This window comes from Girardinichthys multiradiatus, chromosome 5 (assembly GCF_021462225.1).
Source record: "Girardinichthys multiradiatus isolate DD_20200921_A chromosome 5, DD_fGirMul_XY1, whole genome shotgun sequence".
NCBI classification, from domain to species: domain Eukaryota; kingdom Metazoa; phylum Chordata; class Actinopteri; order Cyprinodontiformes; family Goodeidae; genus Girardinichthys; species Girardinichthys multiradiatus.
Genome location: NC_061798.1, coordinates 48,759,424 through 48,782,246, shown reverse-complemented (window position 1 = coordinate 48,782,246; position 22,823 = coordinate 48,759,424). Strand labels below are relative to the sequence as shown.

At 42.6% G+C, this 22,823-nt stretch overlaps 1 protein-coding gene across 4 annotated transcripts in view; it reads right to left on the bottom strand.

The window, feature by feature from the left end:
• lef1 (lymphoid enhancer-binding factor 1) overlaps positions 1 to 22,823 on the bottom strand; it is a 61,191-nt gene that overhangs the window by 25,393 nt on the left and 12,975 nt on the right. For all 4 annotated transcript variants that reach the window (XM_047365242.1, XM_047365243.1, XM_047365245.1 and 1 more), the window contains exon 4: positions 415 to 547. In XM_047365242.1, coding sequence (XP_047221198.1) covers positions 415 to 547 — 133 coding nt within the window. The remainder of the gene's footprint in view (positions 1 to 414; positions 548 to 22,823) is intronic.

Sequence of the window (22,823 nt, the reverse complement as noted above, 5' to 3'; positions counted from 1 at the left end):
CTGCAGTCAGCTGCTTAATGAACCAGCCGCTCGTAGCTTCCTAACTGAAGTTTTAAAACACTTCATGACTTCAGTTCTTCTGAAGGCTCCTTCAGCTTTCACACAAAGACTCGCCACTGAAGAGATTTTTAAATCCTCGTATCTGTCTTGACTTCTTTCAGACAGCTAACCTGCGGTATGCAGCAACAGGCGGGGGAGGGACAGTACTGTGATGCTCTATGCTCCATATGGCTGGACAACACTCCGGTTACTCTGGCACATTCACCTCTTTAGAAGCACTTTAAACCAGTAGGACAGAAAATGTTTAAAACCTCAGTAAACTTTTATCTAACATTAAGTCAATAAAAAAAACTGCAGCCCATCTAATGTTGCACCTGTCTACACTTTCAAATGTTGCTTTCCACCTTTCTCTACCTTGTTTGTTGCCTCCATCCTGGGGGTGATGGCCGGAATGGGACCCCGGAGCGAAGTGCTCGTCGCTGTACGTGATCAGCGGCGTGAGCGGGTGGACTGCGTGGGACGGCTGCACGACGGGAACTTTGTTGGACTGTGGGGACAAAAACAGAACAGATGAAAATCATTAGACTCATCTGCTTTATGTTATTTGCAACATGACTCCGTTTGCTGCTGCATGATGCACAGCTAATACAATGCAGCTGCAGGTTCCACAGCAAAGAACCGTCGTGTTCTTGTGGAGGAGCATCTTAAGTTTTTTAAGCCTGGTAGCTCCAAACTTTGTTTAGCCTAGGTCAGCGGGACTGAAACCCCCACTCCCTGCAGGAAAGCAGGAAAAAAACAAGTCAGAAGGAGCGTGAGCTCGTCTGGGTGAGAAACCGAGGGAAGGATGCAAACAGGAGGAGCGAAATGAATCCAGCGAGCGATGGAGCAAAAAAGAGAGGGAGAGAGAAATCAGACAGTTGCAAGGTAGAGCTGGAGCAGAGGTCTGAGGCAGGAGATCAAAGGCAGTCATTAGCTGGTGAATAAGGGGAGTTCATTACAGAGCCAGAGCCGGGGGAGGGAGAGATGAGGGGATGGGGGAGGAAGAGGAGAGGAGAGAAGAGAAGAGAAGGGGGGTTAAATGTGGAGAGAAAGCAGAAATATCTGCAGCGGTTCTTAGCAGAAGGGTGATCACGCAAACAGTGGCCAGACTGTAAACCCCACATTCCCAGCTGACTGAGAAAGACAAACTCAACCAGTCCAAGACAGGTCTGAACCCCCCCACCCCTCACCCCCGCCTGTCCTCGTGTGCTTCAGCTGCAGCACACACATGGAAACGCTCAGCCATGCTAAATCTACTGTTCACCATCTGAGCCGAGCTGGGGTCCAAATATCACCTCCATAGCATGTACGGTAAATGTGGAACACGTTGGAGAGCGCCTGGATGAGACGCGGCTCACAACCAACAGTTTAATAAAACTGGACTTACAGCCAGTTTCCCCTTGAACGCCTCTGATCAGTGATCTTCATTAAATACATTAAAACCAAGAACTGCCATCATTTCCTGTCTATAAACATCATCATCATCCAACAGGCTGTACTTTCAGGAACGTTTCTGACTTTAATAAAAATCTGATAAAGGTTGGAGACACGATTCAGGCCCTCTGGGACCATAAAAGGTTGGTCTTCTCACTTTTCCTTTTTTCAGTTGGATTAGGTAAGGTAGGTAGGTCAGGTAAGTTTATTTATAAAGCGCTTTTCAGTAACGAGACACTCAAAGCGCTGTACATACAATTACAATACAATCACAAAGAAAATAAACACAGATACAAACACAGAAAAACAAATCAAATGATACTACAGTCCTTCTAAGAAATCTAAAAATCTCTGGCCAACATTACAATGATACAGATAACATTAATAATCCTTTGGGTTTTATTGGTAAGAGCTGGTTTTAAACCAATCTTTCTAAAGAAGTAATTATATCATTAAGTCCTCTATGTAGGGGAAAGCATCTTGTGCTTCCTGTGGCGTGGGGGGCCACAGACTCTATTCTTAGCAGAATAGAGTCTGAAATAGTACAAAAAACCTCAGCAGGGTGAGCAACACACACATAAGTAAAGATTTAGCAAGGCTACGGTGGAATCTTGAGGGTGTGAATATATATAAGTCTGAGTGTGTTTGCAGGAATTAGACTGTCAACACTGATAGAAGCGCCATTGTCCTTGAGAAGAGAGGTGGAAGTTTTATCAATCAGCCGCATAGTCCTATCAGCACACAGCTGGTAGGGGAGTGCTGGGGAAGAGCGTCGTCTTTATATAACATCCAGGAGATATTTTGTTGATAGCTAGTAAGCAGAAGTTGCCAAGGCCACATTGGGGCGCCAAATTTAGAAAAACAATAAATGTTGTGGTTCAGGCAGTTGTGAATTTCCAACCACCTTAATGGTGCATTCACACCGAACGCGGATTCTGCGATAGGAGCGGCAGATTTACATATTATCCCTATGTAGAGGTGCGTTCAGGAGCGGAGCGGCGCGAGGCGGTGCGAAGGAGATGAAGGACGCAGTGCGGAAGGCACGCCGAGCGAAACGGGAGCGGAGCGACAGCGATGGATGAGTTGAAAAATCTGAACTTTTTCCTAAATTCGCATTGCGTCAACCAATCAGGGACTGGATGTGGCTGTGACATAGGGTGAAAGACCGCAGCGGAGAAGAAGCGGTTGTCAGTGAAGATGGAGGACCAGATCATTGTGGCGGTGTGCGGCAAGCCAGAGTTGTATGACTCAACTAATTACTTTTACTGAGACAAGTACAGAAAGAACCTGGCCTGGTTATGTTTAGGCACAAATATCTTATATTTAGGAGATGTGGACATTAAAAATCGTCTGTTTTTTTTATTGAGCTGAGATTTATTTACTCACCGAAGACAGACGGACAGGCGTTCAGCAGCGGCGATACAGCGCCGGTATTTGGTGTCCCGGAGGCCGAATCGTCTCCCAACACGGGGCAGCAGATCTTCAAACTGGGTCCTAGATAGAAGTACCACTGAAATCGACCGTCATCCAGACGCAGCTCCTGGAGTAGGTGGTGGTACTGTCCGAACTGTTCCAGTCCCTGAAGAATCTGGTGAACCCAGGGACGTCGACGGCGTTTTTCAGCTCTCCACAGGTAAAACACCGTGATTAGGTCCATGAAATCTATGTCTGCCATGTTCAGTTGAAACTAGCAAGCAGCAGATAGAAGCTCCTCCTATTTGATGACATGGCGAAGCGTTGTCGTTTGTTGCCATTTGGCAACGCGGAGTTCACGCGGAATGTGAAGCGAGCAACAGCACACAAATGACGCGAAATATTCGCAGAATCTGTGTTCGGTGTGAACGCACCATAAGAGTTTTACTGGTATGTCTCAATTGCGAATCCAAATCGCCAAATTTCTGGTACTTTCCGCAGATCTTGAGCGTACAACTTCTCCAAGATTATATCCTTTAACCTCTGAGTCCAACCGCTGCTAGGCTGCGATTCTGTTCAAGAATCGTATCCAGCTTGTGATTCTACTCTCTTCACATTTCAGTCTGAGTGTTGACCGCTCTACAGACTCCATCTAACATCGCAGGCAGCTTTGGGATGCTTTGAACAGCCGCCCACGTTTTGGTATTCACTTGATAAGCCAGGTAACCACCAACTCCAAAAAGCAGAAATCCTGTTATCAAAAGCCCAAATATGTACACATTTTCTATGTCCTCGACCGACATCGTACTCTTGCACACAATCTTCTACTGCTGCCAATAATCCATTGTGTATCCAGAGAAGAACGTCCCATCTGGACAAGAGGGTCTCCTTTACCCTGTCTTCCCGTTGAAAAGAAAATTTGATCAATTACGTTGAGAGTCCAGCTGACCAAATCCATAATTTAAATGTTTGGAGGATATGCAAAGCATGGGAAAGCAACACACATAAGCAAAGATTTTGCAGGGGCATGGTGGACTCGTGAGGGTGCCAATATTTAAGTATGATCATGTGTGCAAAGATTTAGACTGTCAACACTGACAAAGGTGCAATTGTCCTTGAAAAAGAGATGGACGTTTTATCAAACGGCCATACAGCTGGGGCATAGCGTCGTATTTACAGAACATCCAGGAGAAATGTTTTGATAAGAAGCCTGTGAAGGCCATAAGTAGGAAGTTATGCAAACAGAGGCTCTAAGAAAAACATAGACAAAAAGCCGAAGCAGGGCAAAAAAATGGGGGAGGATCAAGGAGAGAGTGGAAAAGCGTCTGACCCCACCCAGAGCAGATCGGGGCACCTGAATTAGATGAACAATAAATGTTTTGGTTCAGGCCGGCTGTGATTTTCCGCCTGCCTTCAAAGTCTTACTGGCATTCTCAATTTCAAATCCAAATAGCCAAATTTCTGGTACTTTCAGTAGATCCTGAGCAAAAAACGTTCTCCAAGATTAAATCATATCACCTTTGAGTCCGGGAAACGCAGCCAGCCTCTGATTCTAAGGATCACGTCCAGCTTGCGATTCTGCTCTCTTAACATATCAGTCTGAGTGCTGAGAGCTCTGAAGATCCCTTCAAACATCCCGGGCAGCTTTGGAGTGCTTTGAACAGCTGCTGATGTTTTGCAAATCTTTCGATAACCCAGGTAACCGCCAACTCCAAAAAGCAGAAACCCTGTTATCAAAAATCAAATTATGTACAAATCTTCCACGTCCTCAACTGACATTGTTGTCAGGCACACAATCTTCCACTGCTGCCAGGAATCCATTGCGTATTTGGAGAAGAACGTTGTGTCTGGACAAGAGGGTCCTTTACCCTGTCTTCCCGTCGAGAAAATTTGATCACTTGCGTTGAGAGACCAGCTGACCAAATCCATAATGAAACATTAGGAGGATATGCGAATAGAGACTCTAAGAAAAACATAGACAAAAAGCTGAAGCACGGCAAAAAATGGAGGAGGATCAAGGAGAAAGTGGAAAAGCGTCTGACTCTACCGAGAGCAGAAGAGAAAGAGTAATAAAGAATTAAAAACTGCTGCCTCCATCTGAGAACCAGCAACTAATTCTCTCTTATTATTCTCTCTTATTTGTTTATGGTCCTTGGAAAAAAAATCAGAATATATTCTGGTATTAGGCAGGTCACACCTCAAAGAAAACTGGAAGTTGGTATAAGCCAGGAAAAGCCAGATTGGTTCATCTCTGAATAAAACTTCTGCTCCTCCGAATCCGCTTAGAGCTATGCCGTTCCCTGTTCTAGATGCACGTGGTTCTGGTCCTCAGACGCCGTTGTCCGCCTAAACATGCTAGCCTGACAAATGATCTCTTTAGCCAGTCTCCAAGTTCTGCAGAAGTTTGTCAATGACCCAATTATCTAAATCAAGTGTATTTAAACAGTAGAACATGTAAGATATGCAGGACCACTGGAGCTGGAGAAGCAGAATTACGCAACCCGGCCACATCTCCCGAGACCCGCAGCAAAAGTGGATATTTTCAGAGAATCTGGTTCCTTGTTGCAGATTCCTTGAACATGAACAAAAGAGATGTTTCCACACCTGCAGCAGATGTCTTCATACAGATTCATCGCTCAGGATTTTACTGGCTGATCCCGACTTTCAGGCTTCTAGCTGATAGAGGGAGTAGTTTTGCAAAGGAAGATTATCCACTCTTCTGCATCTTTATTGGGCTTTTATTAAACTCAATACGACGTGCATTATAAACATGCGGTTTGTGGATGAGTGCAGGAAAAGTAGGAGTTTTTATGAACTTCATTGACAGGGAAACATAAATTAAGATATCTTTGAGTATTTGACCCATGGATCAACGGCAGGCACCGATCAAGACAAAAATTGACCAATTTACTGATGCTAAATAATTCAGAATAAAGTGAAAACATATTTTGCCTTGTTCACTCTGTTTTCTGTTTGTTTAAATGAATCGACAATGAAACTAATCAGAACACGTCGGCGTACATCAAGATACAGTAAATCAGAACACAGATCAGCTGATCTACTGCCCTTTATACCAGTAAAAACGATTCAACGCAGAAATACTGATATTTCTGAGTATTCAAGGGCATCTAACATCCTGTAATTTACAGGTGTGACACCTGGTTTTTAAGGACAAGAAAGATGTGCCCCGTTGCCATAGAAACGACTGGGATGCCCTAATGTGAACAATGTGGAGAAGCTCTCCAGTAAACATGGGTTGGTATGAAAACCTTGAGTGGAAACATTATGGTTTCACCGTTTTTACCCAAGAATTGGGTGTAAAAGATTAAGAAAAATTCTTTTTGTTTGAAACAGAAAAGCAAACATTTTCCTACAGGGCTATAATAATATATATTACTAAAGATATAATGTTGTATAAAACATATATATTTTTGATATATATACTTAAGAAAACAGAATAAACACCTGCGAAATAAAGTTGTAGTTCCAAATGCGTTCAGAATATTTCACCGTTCTGCCATTTCGGAGGCTGGGAATGCTTGCAAACAGCTTAATATTATATCCTGCAAGTGAGAAAATTCTCCTTTCATCCAGCTGACATGCAGTGCAAAGCCACAGTTGGGGTAGGGAGGGATGCAGCATTACTCTGCAATCCAACAAGCATCTCATTAGAAGAACTTTAAAGATTTTTTGCCATTTGTACACCATAACCTTTAAATCGACTTGATCCTCGATCCCGTTCCTCCGCCCACTGCTGAGGTACAGGCATTGTTTAGATGAGACATCCAGGTCATGTGATCACAGCTGGTCACATAGCTGAATGGAAACATATTTGCTTACAGATATTTGAAGCTGCAGTGAAAGATGACAACCAGGAGAGAAGGATGAAGAAAAATTAAAGAAGCTTCAGAAATCTGCAGCAGGCAGCAGCTCACTGACCAGTTTATGGAGAAAGAACAAAACCTGCTCCAGTAGCTTCAATGAAAACGGTTATTGCTATGCAAACAGATAGGTTTACTGTGTGCTTGGGAATTACTGCTGATGGAATAATGGATCAAAGGTTGTGGGTAATGATGACAGATGGAGTTTTGGGAATCCTGTAGGACGCCGTAGTCCAACAGGGTTGTGTTAATTGTCTCACTGGCCCTTCAAAAAGTTATTCTCTTAAAGAGACAAAATAACACACTGCTTTTATTTTGTTTTCTAGTGACTCATGTGCTAAAGTGACATTCCTGCAGTGCCAAGCGATGACCGTTCCCCCATCCCACCACACACAGTTTGTAAAACCGCTTTGGTGCCTGGAATGTCTGTTTCTGCAATCCTCTCGCAGGCTGGCACCAGCTTTGGTTTAAGAATACCCCTCCTCTTTTCCCATTCCCATCACCCTTTGGGTATGCCCTAACCAGGAAAGGAAAGGACAAAGCGGGAGCATCCCCCAACCACATGAAGCATCATTTACGCCAGCTCCCCTAATCAGGCTGAGACTCCAATCCCTCCTGCCAATTTAGCTCGTCTTTCCAGTTCAGCTTTAAGCCTTGAATCAAACATGGGACAAAGTAGACTCTCTGCAGTCTGACACATGGCCTGTTTCAGTGAAAAAAAAAGCCATGGAGAACTAACAGGACTCCTTTAACCCTCAGTCACAAAAAGTCAGAGGTGATGGGATAATCTAGGAGGGAGGGAGTGTCTAACCATGTCTCCAAAGGGAGCCAGGCTTCTTAATGAGGCTGCTAAACCTGAAGGGAGGGACTAACCGGGGCTAAAGGGAGCAGGACATGCCTACACCAGAGGCTAAATTACAGCATTCTCGCACATATTATTTTACGCCTCTCCACTCCCATTTGTTCTCCTGTGGGAATGAGATAAGAACCTGGGGAATAATCATAGCTGAAAGTCCTCAATGTGTAGAGAAGACAACGCTTCTGGAGGTATGAGTTGGTCCCTGCACTAAAAGGTGACCGACTCTGGAGGAGCATCTCCTGAGCTTCTCCCAGTTACAGCTGTCAAATACAAATTTTCATCAGTTTCGCAATAAACAACTTTGATTCAGGGAGAAAAAAAGATAAATCCACCATGGAAGAAGCTGCAGACCTGTTACCAATATAGAAAAAAAGTTTTTTTGGCTGCACGATCACACAGACGACATGAACCAACATGAACCCTACGTTTTACTGTGTTCCCACCAGTGGCTGGGAAGCAGGAACTATCCGGCCCCTGAAACAGACCGCTTCCTGGGATACACTTCACACAGCTCCTCCAACTGTAAGGCTTTTGGTCTCAACTGGAAAAGGTTGGACTGCTCCCTCCAGGTCAGGGGTCAGTCCAGGGGAGTTCATGTCTCACTGTGTTTTAGATGGATTTGGGCCTCCTCTGCAGTAATGTGCCAGATGCTCTGGTTCCAACCATCACTTACAGTCTGGGGATATGGATAATGATTGAATCACTGCAAGTGATGTATTTACCGTATTTTCCGCACTATAAGGCGCACCTTCAATGAATGGCCTATTTTAGAACTTTTTTCATATATAGGGCGCACCGGATTATAAGGCGCATAGAATAGAAGCTACTGCAGTCAAACGTTTGACTGGGGTTGCGTTATGCATCCACTAGATGGAGCTGTGCTAAAGAGAATGTCAACAAAACAGTCAGATAAGTCAGTCAGTCAAACTTTATTAATACACTACAAACCAGCGTTCTGATAACTCCATTCACTCTCATGGTAAGGTCTCCTCTACATAGAATTATATTGAATAGAGCCAACCGCACGTTAGGAATGCATTGGAGTCTATGAAGTTGAAGTTGAAATCAAACGTTAGTTAAAACGTGAAAGGGAACTTTTCCCTGATTCAGTAAACACGTAAAAGAAACAGTTTGATGCACTAAATCAAACGTTAGTACATTCACAATATAGTAGCGTTAACTGTTGAATTCTCTCGCTGCTGCTCTATTCCCATGTTCGACTGCGTAGCTGACAGCCTTGAGTTTGAACTCAGCATCGTAAGCGTGTCTCTTGAAAGGTGCAATTTTGGGGTCGTTATACACACACAAGTGGTGTTGGACTAGGAGTAAGCACAGTACAGGTGTTTACCGCTATTACTTCGGCGACTCCCCTGACTACGGTAGCCGTAATGCTGCAAGCGGTGCGGCTTTGTAGTTTACAAGTCGTACTGAAACATTTTGACAGAGCGCCGTGTACAACCAGTATGGATCAACCAATTAACCAATTGATCCATATATAAGGCGCTCCGGATTACAAGGTGCACTGTCATTTTTTGAGAAAATTAATGGTTTTTAAGTGCGCCTTATAGTGCGGAAAATACGGTAAGTGAGTTTTGATCAACCTATCTCCGGCTTATGATAGGGTGAGAAGCTCTGTCATCTGTAGAGCTGAAGCTCCTCTGGATCAAAAGAAGACCACTGAAGTGGTCTGGACATGGAGGAACAGGAGAGTATTGGATGGATGGATGGATGGATGGATGGAGGTTTTTGGGGCAGGTTCCACTGGCAGAAGACCCCGTGAATGCCCACAATTTGCTGGAAGTACTAGAAATCCCTTCTGGTCTGGTGAGCCTTGCTGGTTGAGAGGAATGTTTAGATTTCCCTCCTGGACATGAACGTTATCTTGGATAAAAGGAAGACAACAGATGAATGGATGGATCCTTTAAAGTGTCTCTAGCTGTTTCTCTAATGCCAAATATATAGGATTGTCACAGCGACCAGTCTACTTCCATTATGTATCCATGTTAGCTATCAAAAGTACGAAAAACATACAGAAAGATGGATAATTTTACACAACATATAGGAAAGAAGTTGCATCTGTTTAATGCAACAGGCATCGACTGACAGCCTATCACCTTCCTGTACCTGCTTCTGATTTCATACTGGGGTTTTATAGATGGAACAAAAACTAGGGACAGAAGGAAAAACTAGGAAATGGGAGTTAAATAACCAACACAATATAACAAATTTCAAATGCAAACTAATGAGAGTTCTGATTCTGTCCTTGTCCTACTATGACTCTGAAAGCTCGGCTCCAGTGGAAGGAAGCCATACTGGAGGTCCCTTTCTGTTGCGCTGGATAAATAATAGGCTTAGGATTTTTCTTTTCATGTTTGCTTTGCTTGGGAAAAGCAGAAGAAGAGAGATGGAGAGAACTGAAAGGCAAACGTTGTATTTGGAGTATCACATCCAGGCCTGGATGGTCCTTCAGAATTTAAGGTTAAGGTTCATTGTGTGGAACTGGAGCTGGCAGGAAGCCTGGGGTGACAGAAACCAGGCCGAGGAAGCTGAATGGGACGTTTACTTGCTCCTGTTTTCTTTCTGCTTTATTTCTTCTGACGACACGCCACCGCCGCCCTATAAAGGCTGTTGTACGTCACACATGAAACATCCACCCCTCCTATATTGCCTTTTTAACCATCCCTCTCCTTCTCCCACCTCACAGCTTAGCTTTTGTACCCCACTCAATTATAGCACTTCTGCAGAGTGGAGTGGGAAAAAAGTAAAAGCGGGAATTTTATAGTAATCACTTCCCACTTCTGTAATTTATATGCAATGAGGACTCTTGGAGCCTGTGGCTACAATCAAGAGTGTAGAAATCATGTGAGGTGTTTCACAAACAGCTGGGGAGATGGCAGCTCAAGTGGCGGTGATGGATTCCCATGCTGCTAAATCTACTCACTGAAGAAGACTTTCTCAACCCTAAACCCATCTCTTAGTCACTTCCTGAAATCTTAGGGGGAAAAGATGCACAGCAAATCCTGATGGGATGTAAATGGATGAGGCAATAAATTGAAATGGTTTGCTGTGAAATTTTCCTGATAAAATATGATTTCAAATTCAGGAGAACCTTTTTAAAATGACATCGGAGAGCACACTCCCTTACAGAGGCTATTTTTTCCACAGACAATGCACTCAAAGCGTCAGTAAATGCCGAAGTTTTGCGTATGAAGAGAGGGTGTGCCTGCTGCTGAATTCCTACAGTCATCCCAGAACCAGGTGTGTTTGTGTCCAACCTTTTCCCAACAAAAGAGACCAAACATCATCCTGTGGTAGCTTCCCCGTCACTCCCTTTTCACCCAGCTCAGCGAAGATCAACCTGCGGAAGCCTAAATAAATAAGCAATTACCATCCACAGAGCCGCTTGAACTCCACCAGCTTCGAGTGAAGGACTAAAAATGGAATATTTCTCCGGCAGGATTGCCCCTTGGCCAAGGGGCTTAATGTAACCAAACCCAATTAATGAGGAAGAAAGCCAGGCTGCCAGTAAGCGAGGCAGCACCACGTGCCCAGGGTAATGAAGCCAACCGTGGGGACAGCAGCAGCAGGAAAAGCCTGCCCTAGAGACGAATATCCATCTGTTATGAGTCTCAATCTTTCCTTCGTTCCCCCCTTTCACTCCAATCAAAATCCGCTTCATGCTAATCAGAGTTCAACAGTAGAAAGGAAGCATTTAAGGCGACAGTCAGTTGGTTGAAGTGACCACAGAGTTGTGTTTGAGTTGGGGTTAGTTAAGCAAAAATAAGCATGTTCAATGAAAACTTTTAACCTCGAAACCATAAGAAAACTAAAATGTGTTCTTGTTGCATGATTCAGAAACCAGATAGCTAATGAATTTAACACTTGCACCCTGCAAATGAACACACACACACACACACACACACACACACCAAAAGCTATTAACAGCAAAGTGTCTGCTCTCCCAAAAAAATCAGCGAGCACAAGTGAAAAGGACCGAGGTGGATTACCCGTCATGCAGAACCAGCGCTCCGAGCCAAGCCTTCATGTTTTTAGCTCTGTGTTTCTGACATTCTGCACGTGCACAGGAGATAATGTGTGTGAAATGTACATGCCTCGGATGAAAAGACGTTATCCGCCTTTCAAAGAGTTCAACTCTTAATATCTGTGTGGTGCTGGCGCTATTAACAAACCGAGGGAAACGGAACACAAATTATCCGAAATTCCCCAACATGTTATGCAAGATGGGTTAAAGGAGTTGAGACATGAGACAGAAGAGGGAGGAGGGAAGGATGTTTTTGGAGAGCTACGGCTTTAAACAGTTGCATGCAAGAGGTTGAATTTGTTTTAGACTTGAGACAATAGATTAAATATTCATACCATTATTATCAGTCCTGTAGGAGAAAAATGAAGTTGTACTTTTGGTAAAAAAGGGTTTAATGTTTATGGGAATATCTGTTGAACCTGTTAGTATAACAATGTGGCAGCTAGCATTATAGTATAGAAACAAAGATCGACCATACAACTGCTAAAAGAGCCAAGAGCAGTGACAGAGAGACTGTATTGGTCACTGCAGCTTCCTGTCTCAAAACATCATCATATCTAGCTAGTTTTATCCAGGCAATTCAGCAAACCGCGCAACATCAAAACATCCTTAGAAGAAGTAAGTTCATTGAAGACGTTGTAGACGTATTAGATTTCTTTAGAAATAAACGTAAGCTTTAGAAAAACAGACTATGGGTCGCTATCAAGAAAAATGGATTGCAGACTGTGGCCAGCTTCCTTTATTTTCATTGACGCCTAACAATGTTTAAAAGCCTTAACACATTTTATCACTGAATAATTGAAATTTTAACACATCAGTTGAATAATTAAGACATTTGTGGAAAGAAATGTGGAACACAGAATTCAGAAAAAAAGCACGGGGCACTGGTTTACCATGCGCATGTCATCCACACATTCACACACTAACAGTGGTAAGCTACATCGTAGTCACAGCTGCCTTGGGGCTGCCATACAACTGGCACCACCGGGGCATCTGTCTACCATCAGGCAGGTAAATGGTAAATGGACTGGACTTGTATAGAGCCTTTCCAGTTGTACCAACCACTTAAAGAACTAGAGCCAATCACACTCACATACCAATACGCTAAGCTGTAGGCAACTTGAGGTTAAGTGCCTTGCCCAGGGGCACATCAACTTCTGACCGGAGGAAGTTGGTATCAAACCCACAACTTTTGGATTGCAAGATGACTACTCCTCCCACTGAGCCACAGTTGCTTGTGAAGTGTCTGGCCTAAGGACAGAATGACTTAGACGGATGGAGTGGGGATTTGAACCGGCAACCTACTGGTGACAGAGCGAATCTCTACAACCAAGGCCATTGTCAACCCTAACACGGAATAATACCAAAACACAACCATGCAGAAACGTCTTGAGCCACATTCTGTGCATCGCCACCCAGTCACCTGTCTAACCTGTGAGTGTACATGGTCCCCTCACTGTCATCGGTATCTGTCACATATGAATCCTTGTGATTTTCTGAACTACTGCTTGCAGTGCTTGGTTCCTCAATGTCTTAATTGCAAGGCGCAGCTTAGTAGTTGTGTTTGCCTCTGGAATGTGTCCCTGACAAAATGTTATCAGCCTTCAGGCCGTGTTAGGGTTCCAGTCAACTTGCCCTTTCTCCAGTTCATATCCCACTTCCTACTTCCATATTTCACCTGTAAATATACTGTTTTGTTCCAATGTTCTTAAAGAATAGCGTATGTGTTTATAATTCAATGTGGTAAAGTGTTTTCATTACTAACAGATAAATAGCGTAACAGCGCTGAAATCTAATTTAAGGTCATGTAATTGTATATTATTATCCGAAAAATTTGTTACAGCCCATTAAAACGTTTTTTGGTTCTGATCCTAGTTGACTTTTATCAAATAATGACGGATAATGATCCAACCAGAATAACTCTGAGTGACCTCCTGCTGTTAGCAGTGATTTCATGTGGTTCCATAATCTTCCATGTAGTACAGTATGAGTAGATCATATGAAATCACTTTAAATGGTTATTTGTTAAATCAGGTATTAAAAGGTAAACTGGTGGCTTTAAATTTGGACATGGTTGGTGCGATACAGCACCGCCTCATTCCTGGAGACGTTGGGTATAAAAATGATTAAACCTCCAATAGCATAAAATGGTGACAAAGCAAAATGACCAACAACCTTTGTGGTACTGGAAATGTCCCTGTGTCACATAAAGGATCAGCAGCGCTTCTCACATTCTGTGCCCTCTGTGGAAGTGGACCAGCTTTGAATGGAGGTCGGCTCCTCGACCATCTTGTTTGGGCAGCGTGTGTGTGTGTGTATGAATACAGGGTGGGGGTTGGGAGGTGCGCTGGCAGAGCCCTGGGCGAGCTGCAGGATGTTCACCTCGCGGCGGGGCACAGGGCTCATTATCCCAGCAGGACCTGGTCACATCAAAGGAGTAAGGAAAGGGCAAACATTCTGCTGAAGTGCCACTGTCAGCAGGCCTGGAAGCACACACACACACACACACACACACACACACACACACACACACATACACTCTTGTTTTGCTATATGTAGTGAGGACCATGTGTTGACTCCCATTGACTTCCATTGATTTTCAGTCATTTTCAACCCTTTCTATGCCCTAACCCTGACAATAACCCTAAACCTAACTATTACCAGTGCATGCCTAACCCTAACCTTAACCTAAAGTCAATTCACACCTTAGTCCTAAACCTAACCGTTAGCAAAATAGGTCGTGAGGACCAGCAAAATGTCCTCACTTTGGTACAAACGGTCCTCAATTAGATGGTGAAATTGGGAAAATGGTTCTCACTGTGATGCCAAGACAAGAACACACACACACACACACAGACTGCTCAGACACACATTCACTTCAGCATCAAATAAACATTAAATAACAGAACTGCTCCCAGTAGCATCACATTCTTCAGCTCCATTTAGAAAGGACGAACTAGGCAAAAAATCTCACTTTATTCTGGATTTCTGTGGCGGATCCCAGAGAATGAAGACAGGCTGTCACCACAGATTAGTGCATGTCTTGCTATGAACAGATAAACAGATCCCCTAATATCACTGCTCTAGTTGACAGGATCCTGTTTAAAGCAGCAGCGTTTGTAAAGGTTCTGTTCTACGCTGACTGCTGTGTTAAACAAATAACACCTCATGTAAAAAGTCCAGTCACAATTTTTTTTCAAAAGTATCTGTTTATCACTTTTAAACAGTTCCAGCTAAATACGACATTGTTTTCGGAATACATTGAAAAACAACCTGAAATGCTGGAGCTGCTATGCCGTGCCAGGCCTGTATGTGGCGCTGTAGTGCTGCCATGGAAATACACATAAAAATGGAGAAGAGATGTGAAGCAGTTTCTGAGAGGACTCAGAGTAAACCTGAGCTACAACCGTTTTGGAGCTATAGCCTAGCATAATTTAGTCATCTTCTTTGATGTTGCTTATGTCTACAGTATCGCCACCTGCTGTCACAGCATGGAATTTACAGAGGGTTCTTTTTATCTCACAGACTATGTAGATGGACATGTATTTCATTAAAAAAAATATCCTTTAAATAAATATCCAGAGTAGTTTAAGCAAGGCCTAAAATCACTCATTTACGGTTCTTAAAGAAGTCCTAAACAAAAGAGGAAACCAAACTAGCTAAGAAGATTTAAACATAGCACAACCATTTAGTGCCCAAACTACACTCATCAAATATATTTTTCAAACTGATATTGTTTTTCCATCTTTAGCCTGGTTAAGTTGCCTGTTCCAGCCAGGATTTAGATGAGTTCTGCACATGACCAATACAAAAATGTTAACCACACCTGTTAAATCTCCATCCTCCTTTCACAGAGCTGAGTTTGCAAGTATGCGTGAAGTGTAGAACCAGGCGGACTAAGAACACATTGAGATACGTGGGAGGTTTGACATTTCCAAAAGGCTAAGGTGGCTTCAAGGCCATTTGTTTACCAGTTTCTCCTAAACCTTTTCAGCTGACCTTTGAACTGTATTGGCAACTAAGTCAGGACAAAAGAAGCCAGGCAAAGAAAAACTTGTCTCCACTCAGTTTTTAAAGCAACGAATGTAGATAAGAGGTGAAAACTCACCAAGAACAGATTTGTTCTCCATAACTTGTCCCAAATTCCTGATAAAAGCAGATCTTTGCATTAATCCAGTAAAGAGTTGGTGCTGCTGTAGAACCTTCTTTGCTTGCTTTTGTTTGTCCTTTAATAGCTAAAACCAAGCAATAGAAAGTTAAGCAGAGGACAAATAAAATTCAGCAGTATTACTGCCTCATTCATTGATCGGCTATGTGCTTTAGACCAGGTCAAGTATTGGACTTAGCCTTCAGCGCTGACCAAAAGCAGAAAATGTTCTGAAAACACTTCCTGAATCAATCTGCATCCCCCTTTTTCACCAGCTATTTATAGCGGCCCCACTGCTGCATTAACCCACTGCATGATTTATCATTAGGAGCCAGCTCTGGTCTGCTGAGTAGCTACATTCATGCCAGGCTGCACAGTGGTGCCAACAACAACACTCGAAGGCCCTGAGAGATGTACACAAATAAAATCGCAGCACAAGCTAACTGTGCAGCTAAAGCCTCGGCTCCTGTACAATAACACAGAAAGACGGAGAGAGAAAACGGCACGCTGAATGAGAGGAAAAGTGCTGATGAGTTGTGTTGGTGCAGGAGCTTCACAGATCTGTCGAACAAGAGCGGATTTGCCTGCTACACCTAGATAGTGTTCCCCCCCTCTGCTTTCGCCCAGGTATTCTGGGCATGAATGGCTGTCAGTTTGGATTTGGGAGCTCAGCGTTGAGGAGGAAAATAGAGTCTGGTGGGGGTCTTTGTGCATCTCCATTGGCAGAGACGAGCGCTAGAGACAGTGCCCTTCTCACTGAGCCCCAGCTCGCTCAAACGCTAGAATTTCACATGACAGTACATCTAGGGAAAGAGGGGACAGGAGTAAAATACAGGAGACGGATGAAGCAGCTGGCTGCTGGGGACGCTCCCGTGTCTGTAGGGAAGGTTTCTGATGGCAAACGCACCAGGAAAATGTGGATGGGGAGGTGATTTGAATGAGAGCAGCTTCTGCTTGAGCTGAAGAGAATATTGACCCAGTTTTCCTTCTGTGTTTCACTCAGACAGATTCACACCCACCCACATAGTGAGCGAGAATAGCTTGAATAAAAATAAAGATGGATTACTTGCAGCTGATGACGTCATGGAAAAAAAACAGTATTTTAAAGAAATTAGTTAATAATAATTGCGTAAAGTTTGAGTTTCTGGTAACAGGGTTTTGCCTCAGGTGTGATGACACTTGTATCTTGTTTCAGTCTAAACTTCTAACCCAGTTATCAGGGAATCATTGACCTGATTACCTTTTAATCACCCATGTTCACTTTGAAGACATGCTCGTCTCATCTCTCTTAGAGAATCAACAGTCGATCGGTCAGAGAACGGAACCGGACAGTTTTTCCTTAGTTGTCTTTGATCGGTGATCAAAAGGTTAACTGTTGAAAAATCTTTTCCCCCATTTTCCAAATCCATCAATACTAAAAATGTGAACCCAAAAAGCCGTTTCACAATCATGACTTCATTTAGTAAAGCTATCCAAACCAAACCAGCCCTATGTACAAACGTCAACATCCCCCTGAATCATGAATCAGCTGTGATTAAAACACATTTTTCGGGAAAGTTGAGTTCAATGTCAATTGCCACACCCTGGCCAGATTGCTGCCTGTCCTGTGGAACCAAGAACCTGTATGAGAACATGAAGTAGACTAAAATGGTCTCATTTTCTGATCTAAAATTATCTCATCATTCCCTGATCTAAAGGAATTTAGAACCAGATAAGAAACAAAATCACTGACATCTATCAGTTGGCAAAGAGTTACAAAGGTCTTTTGGGCTGTGGGACTCCAGAGAACCACAGTCAAAATAATTTTTCACTAATGGAGAAAACATGGAAAGTTCAAGAACCCTTCCCAGGAGGTGCCCACCTACCAAAATTACTCCAGGACCACACTGACAACTCATCCAGGAAGTACCAAATGAACCCACAACAGCTAAAGCTCTGCAGGCCCCACTGCCTCAGTAAAGGTCGATTCAACAACAATAAGAAAAAGACTGGGCAAAACTGGCCTCCATGGTGGAGTTCTAGGGCCAAAATCATAGCTGGAAAACAGAACACAAAGACCGGTTGCATGCTTCAGAAAAAATATGTTGAGGATCCCCAACACTGTCACAAATGTTTTATATAGACAAATAAGACAACATTTTGGTAGGTGTGGGTCTTGTTACATAAGGTGTGAAGATAACACAGCATTTCCAAAAAACAACATTGTGCCTACAGTCAAAGACAGTGTTGGCACGGCGATGACCTTTGCTGCTTCAGAACCCGGATGACTTGCTATAACTGATGGAACCGATGGAACGGCCATCTTTGCGTGACCTTAACCACAAGCACACTCGGGTTATCCAGCTATACAATGATCCAAAGCAAAGTACACCAGCATGTCAACGTCTTAATGGTTCAAAAAAAGCATTACAGTGGCCTAGTCAAAGTCCAGACTTAAACCTTATAGAGATGTTGTGGTGCTTTTCATGCTTGAAAACTCTCCAATGTGTCTGAATTAGATCTATTCTGCCAACGTTCCCCCACAGAGATGAAAGACTCATTGTCAGTTATCATTTCCCATCAAGGCTGGATTAACCAGTTATAGGTTTAGGGGGCACTTACTTTCCCATATAAGTCCAGGTTGGTTTGGATTGATTTTTTTCCCTTAATAAATTAAATCACTTAAAACCTGCTGTTTGTTTCTACTCAGGATGTCTTTGTCCGACATTACAATTAGTTTGATGATCAGAAACATTTAAGTTGGACAAAGAAGCAAAATAAATGGAAGAAATGTGGAAGGGGGAGAATATTTTTCATGGCAGTCAATGTAGGGATGATCTTGTAATTCTTTTGTTTTCTGTTAGATTCAAAAAGCTTCCAGCTGAGTTCTTTTCTCATGTTCTAGTCCTTAGAGAAAATAAATCTGTTAAAATCTGAATCTGCAGGTCAGACCTCAAAGAAAATCTTAAATCAGTTTCGACATGAAAGAACCTGATTGGTGCATCTCTACTTTTTGTATCTCTAACACAAACCTGAGTTTTTTTTTTTTATGTGTTACTACTAATGTGACTATTCTGGTTCAGGTTTTAATGAGGCGTGCTCTACATCACAGTGTAAGGGAGCATTCGGGCCTGTGGATCACACTGCAAACCTCTCATTCACATAATGGACCAAACAACAATATCAGCAGCCTACTGTCTGGGTGCGATTCCACGTTTCAGGGGATTAACTGGTAAAGACTACCAACAACTGCCTTTCACTGGGGAATTAGTCATTAATCAAACCACACATTTCAGGATTTCTTTCTATCCAGCCGCACACGCCCCTGCTAAGATCTGAATGGAAAGCGCAGAACCATTCAGATCTGATCCCCTCCGAACAAACGGCTTTTCTCCAACCACACAGAAGCAGGGAACTCTTAAAGAACCTCTCCAAGGAGCCGATCGGTCACAGGAAAAGCCCCGCCCCTTCAATTAGCTTTGTGGCGGGGTTTAGTGGGCTTTAACGCAAACAAAACAATGACCATGTACAACATGGCAAAGGGCAGCGTCTGCTTATCCCCCCGATACATCCAAACAAATGGTAATTTCTGCTCCACAAAAGGGACAACTGAGACTCGGGGGATATGGTTGCTGCAACATTATAGGCACACGCGTACACCTGAATCAACAAATCCAAATGGGCTTTCATGACACGCACACAACAAGGTTGTTATTCAGCTCTCAACTGGATTAATGCAAGACAAGCCACTACAACGGAGATATTCATCAGTCTGGTAAGAGGGCGAGATGTTTGAGCTGACTCAATGATGGGGATCAACAGAAAATAAAAGCCTGTTAGAACAGTAAAAACACTAAAAATTTTCAGTCTCTTATTTATAGGGTAGAATAACAATGATAGCACAAACACGCAGGAAAATTCAGACAGTTTTGATTAAACTACTACGCTTGGTTACTTCATTTCTTCCCCAAAGGTTGTAAGTCACTTTGGTTCATCATGCAGAGAAATATTTAAATTTGAATTATTTAAATTATTTAAATTTTTATGGACTTTTAATAAGGATTTTGTATCACACTGTCTCCTTCCTGCTGGGCTAGTTGCTTCTCAGGATGTTTGAGGATTCTGACGATTGATCAAACCAACAGAACTAAGTTTCATTGAAAGGCTTAGAAGCTGTTGATCCAATAAGCCTACCAGGCCCGACTTTCTGCATCTTTGTTTGGGCTACATTTTGAGATGATAAATAGTCTAGAAACCGGGATGTTGACCTGATAACCATAAAAACATGGTCGATGAACGTCTATTGTTTGGACACTGGACCTCCTGGTAAATCCGTTTAATTTGAGTCTCATAACCCGATTTCCATACAGTTAACTATGAGTGAATTACTGCAGGTGACATTAACTCATGCCAAAACGTGTACGAAGACTCCCATGGGCATAAAATGTGACTTCGGGCAAACTGTGCTTTTTCCTTCCCACAAACGTGGTACACAGAGACCAAAACTGCTAATTTACTAAGTTCTGTGGAAAAACATTGTCCTCCAAAACAAGAACTTCCAAAAGAATGCGTTAACAATCATGCATTAATATTAAGATGAATAAGGCATCAAAATACAAAGAAGAAAAATCATGAGTAAAGCAGATGACTCAGAGAAAATTCAGCCTGGATTTTTGTTTTTTTATTTAATGCTGTTGTTCAGTTCCTCATAAATCGCTTTTCCCAGCACAGCTCAGGGTTAGTTCGCCACTTCCGATTGATTTTCTTTCATTTTGTACCCTTAAGCAAACCATGTCGTACCCATATACTTAACTACTGGTCTCCAGTGGGGAATAAGTATTTATTTTAAAATGTTTCAATCTGACTTTATTAAAGAGCAGGTCATTTTTCTGAAGATTTTATGTTACACCTTATTTCTTTATTTGTTATTCTAATCCCCACCGAGCCAAACTAAAATAACCAGAACTGGGTTGACTAAATGCACTGGAGAAATGGGGCCAAGAAGAGCTCGTCAGGCCATGGACCTCCTGATTTTTCCATTTGCATAAGGTATGGGTAAATTTAAAAGGCTCCATTAATCTGTTGGTTGCCAAGAAAGTGTATGAAAAGACCTCTTAAACACCTTTTCTGTCTTCATGAAAGTCAAAGAGTCCAAAACTGCAAATGCACAAAGTAACCACAGCCAACAATTTAAAAAATACAATGAATCAAGAAGTCAGAAGTTCCCTCTGAATAACAGTCAGTCTTTTTTCGTTCATGTTGACACACTTTCCTCTTAAAAAAGCCTTACACCCAATTCATTTGGTACTAATTTATCTAACCATTGCATAGTTAAATATTTTGTGAAATTATGGTGATAAATAATCATACAAATTCTCAAAAATACAATCTGTGATTTGTGAAGCCTTTATTTGAGATACAAAAAGCAAAAAAGATTACAAAGATTTTGTCTAGTTCTCATAAATCTAAGATCTTGCATCGCCTGATCTTGTGACGTATCGTCACACTCTTTGGATCGATGCATGGTCGGTTCCACAGGACCAGGCAGACGGCTCCTTTCTGTAGCTCAGGCCCTGAAACAGAACTCAGATTTGTTCTTGTCCCAGAGTCTTGCTTCTTCTTCATGTAAAGGTTGGGTACAGAAAGTCCAAGAACTGCTAAAGTACCAAACGACAAAGAGGTGAAATGAGCGGCACACGTGTGAAGTTGATCTCAACAGAACAAAGCTAGATTGGGTTAATGTTGTTGTGGCTTCTGGTGGAGCAAACACCAGCTGACATGTAGACTATCTGACTAAAGCCTTGTTAAAAAAATGGGTTTGCAAAAGTGAATCTTATGTTATTTGTTTATTAGCAGATTAACTGGTGACTATAACACCTTAGTGGTTAGATATACAGTATATGTCCCAACCACAGGTTTTAAAACCACAGCTACAGTAGATTAAGCAAATAATAACATGAAGGATTCACTGCTTGAGTCATAAGGAGGATTTGAAAAAAAATCTTAAACTTTTTAACACATTTATTCTTTAAAAAAATCTAATAAAACAACTATTGGAAAGTTATTTGCAGAATCATGTCTAGAGTTTATGATAGAAAGGCAGCCATTTTACAGTGAAGACACAAACTATTCTTGTTGTGACTGGACATCCTGCATGTTACTGTATTTATCTCCATAGAAACCGTAGGATCGATGTACGGGGGAGAGATGGGCCCTTGCATTTCCTCTAGCTTTCATCTCGGAGGATAAGGGTACAGTGAAGGTGGATTGATTAGAGGTTCTGATGCATTGTTTGATGACGGGCTGCTCAAAGTGTGGGACGCCTCTGTGATGCCTCTCCACTGGAGGACATGAAAAGCATCTCCTGGCCTCTGAGCTGAGGGTTACATGGATGGTGGATTTAAAGGGCTCCCGCCGGGCTCAACGGTGGCTCTTTTCAGGCCACATAATCCATTCAGCGTGACCTTTATATTTTTAGAGTCGGCTCCGCTTCCACTCTCAGCCCGATTTGTTGAAACCAACTCAGATACATCAAATTTATTTAACATGTCCGTCCCGTGAGGAAAAAAATTAGAGCTCTCCATCAACAACTTCGCAGTCCGATGATCAAAAGGAGCGTGGAGTACGAGGCGAGCTCATCAGATAAACAAAAAAACTCTTGCTGGATTTCTTTGTGGGTTTCATCATCCTGCATCAAGTGACTGCGAGCGGGAAGAAAACAAAGCCTTGTTTTCATCCCCGTGACATCACTGTGTTCAGAGTTTGGAAAACTGTCTCTCAGTTTGTTGCTCCAAAAATGGGAGGGTTCTGTTTTCCAGCTGCCTTCCAGACAGACCTCAAATGAATTGTTGTTAAAACACCAGAAAACATGAGAATAAAAACCCAAATCTCCAGACAGGATTAGTCAAACTCCTACCATGTTCTAGATTTGTCTAAACTCGGAGCAAATATAATTGGTATTAATCTTCTCAGAAAACTAGCGCTGCTGAAAGAGTTGCACTGACTGAACGAACGACAGCAGCAGGGAGA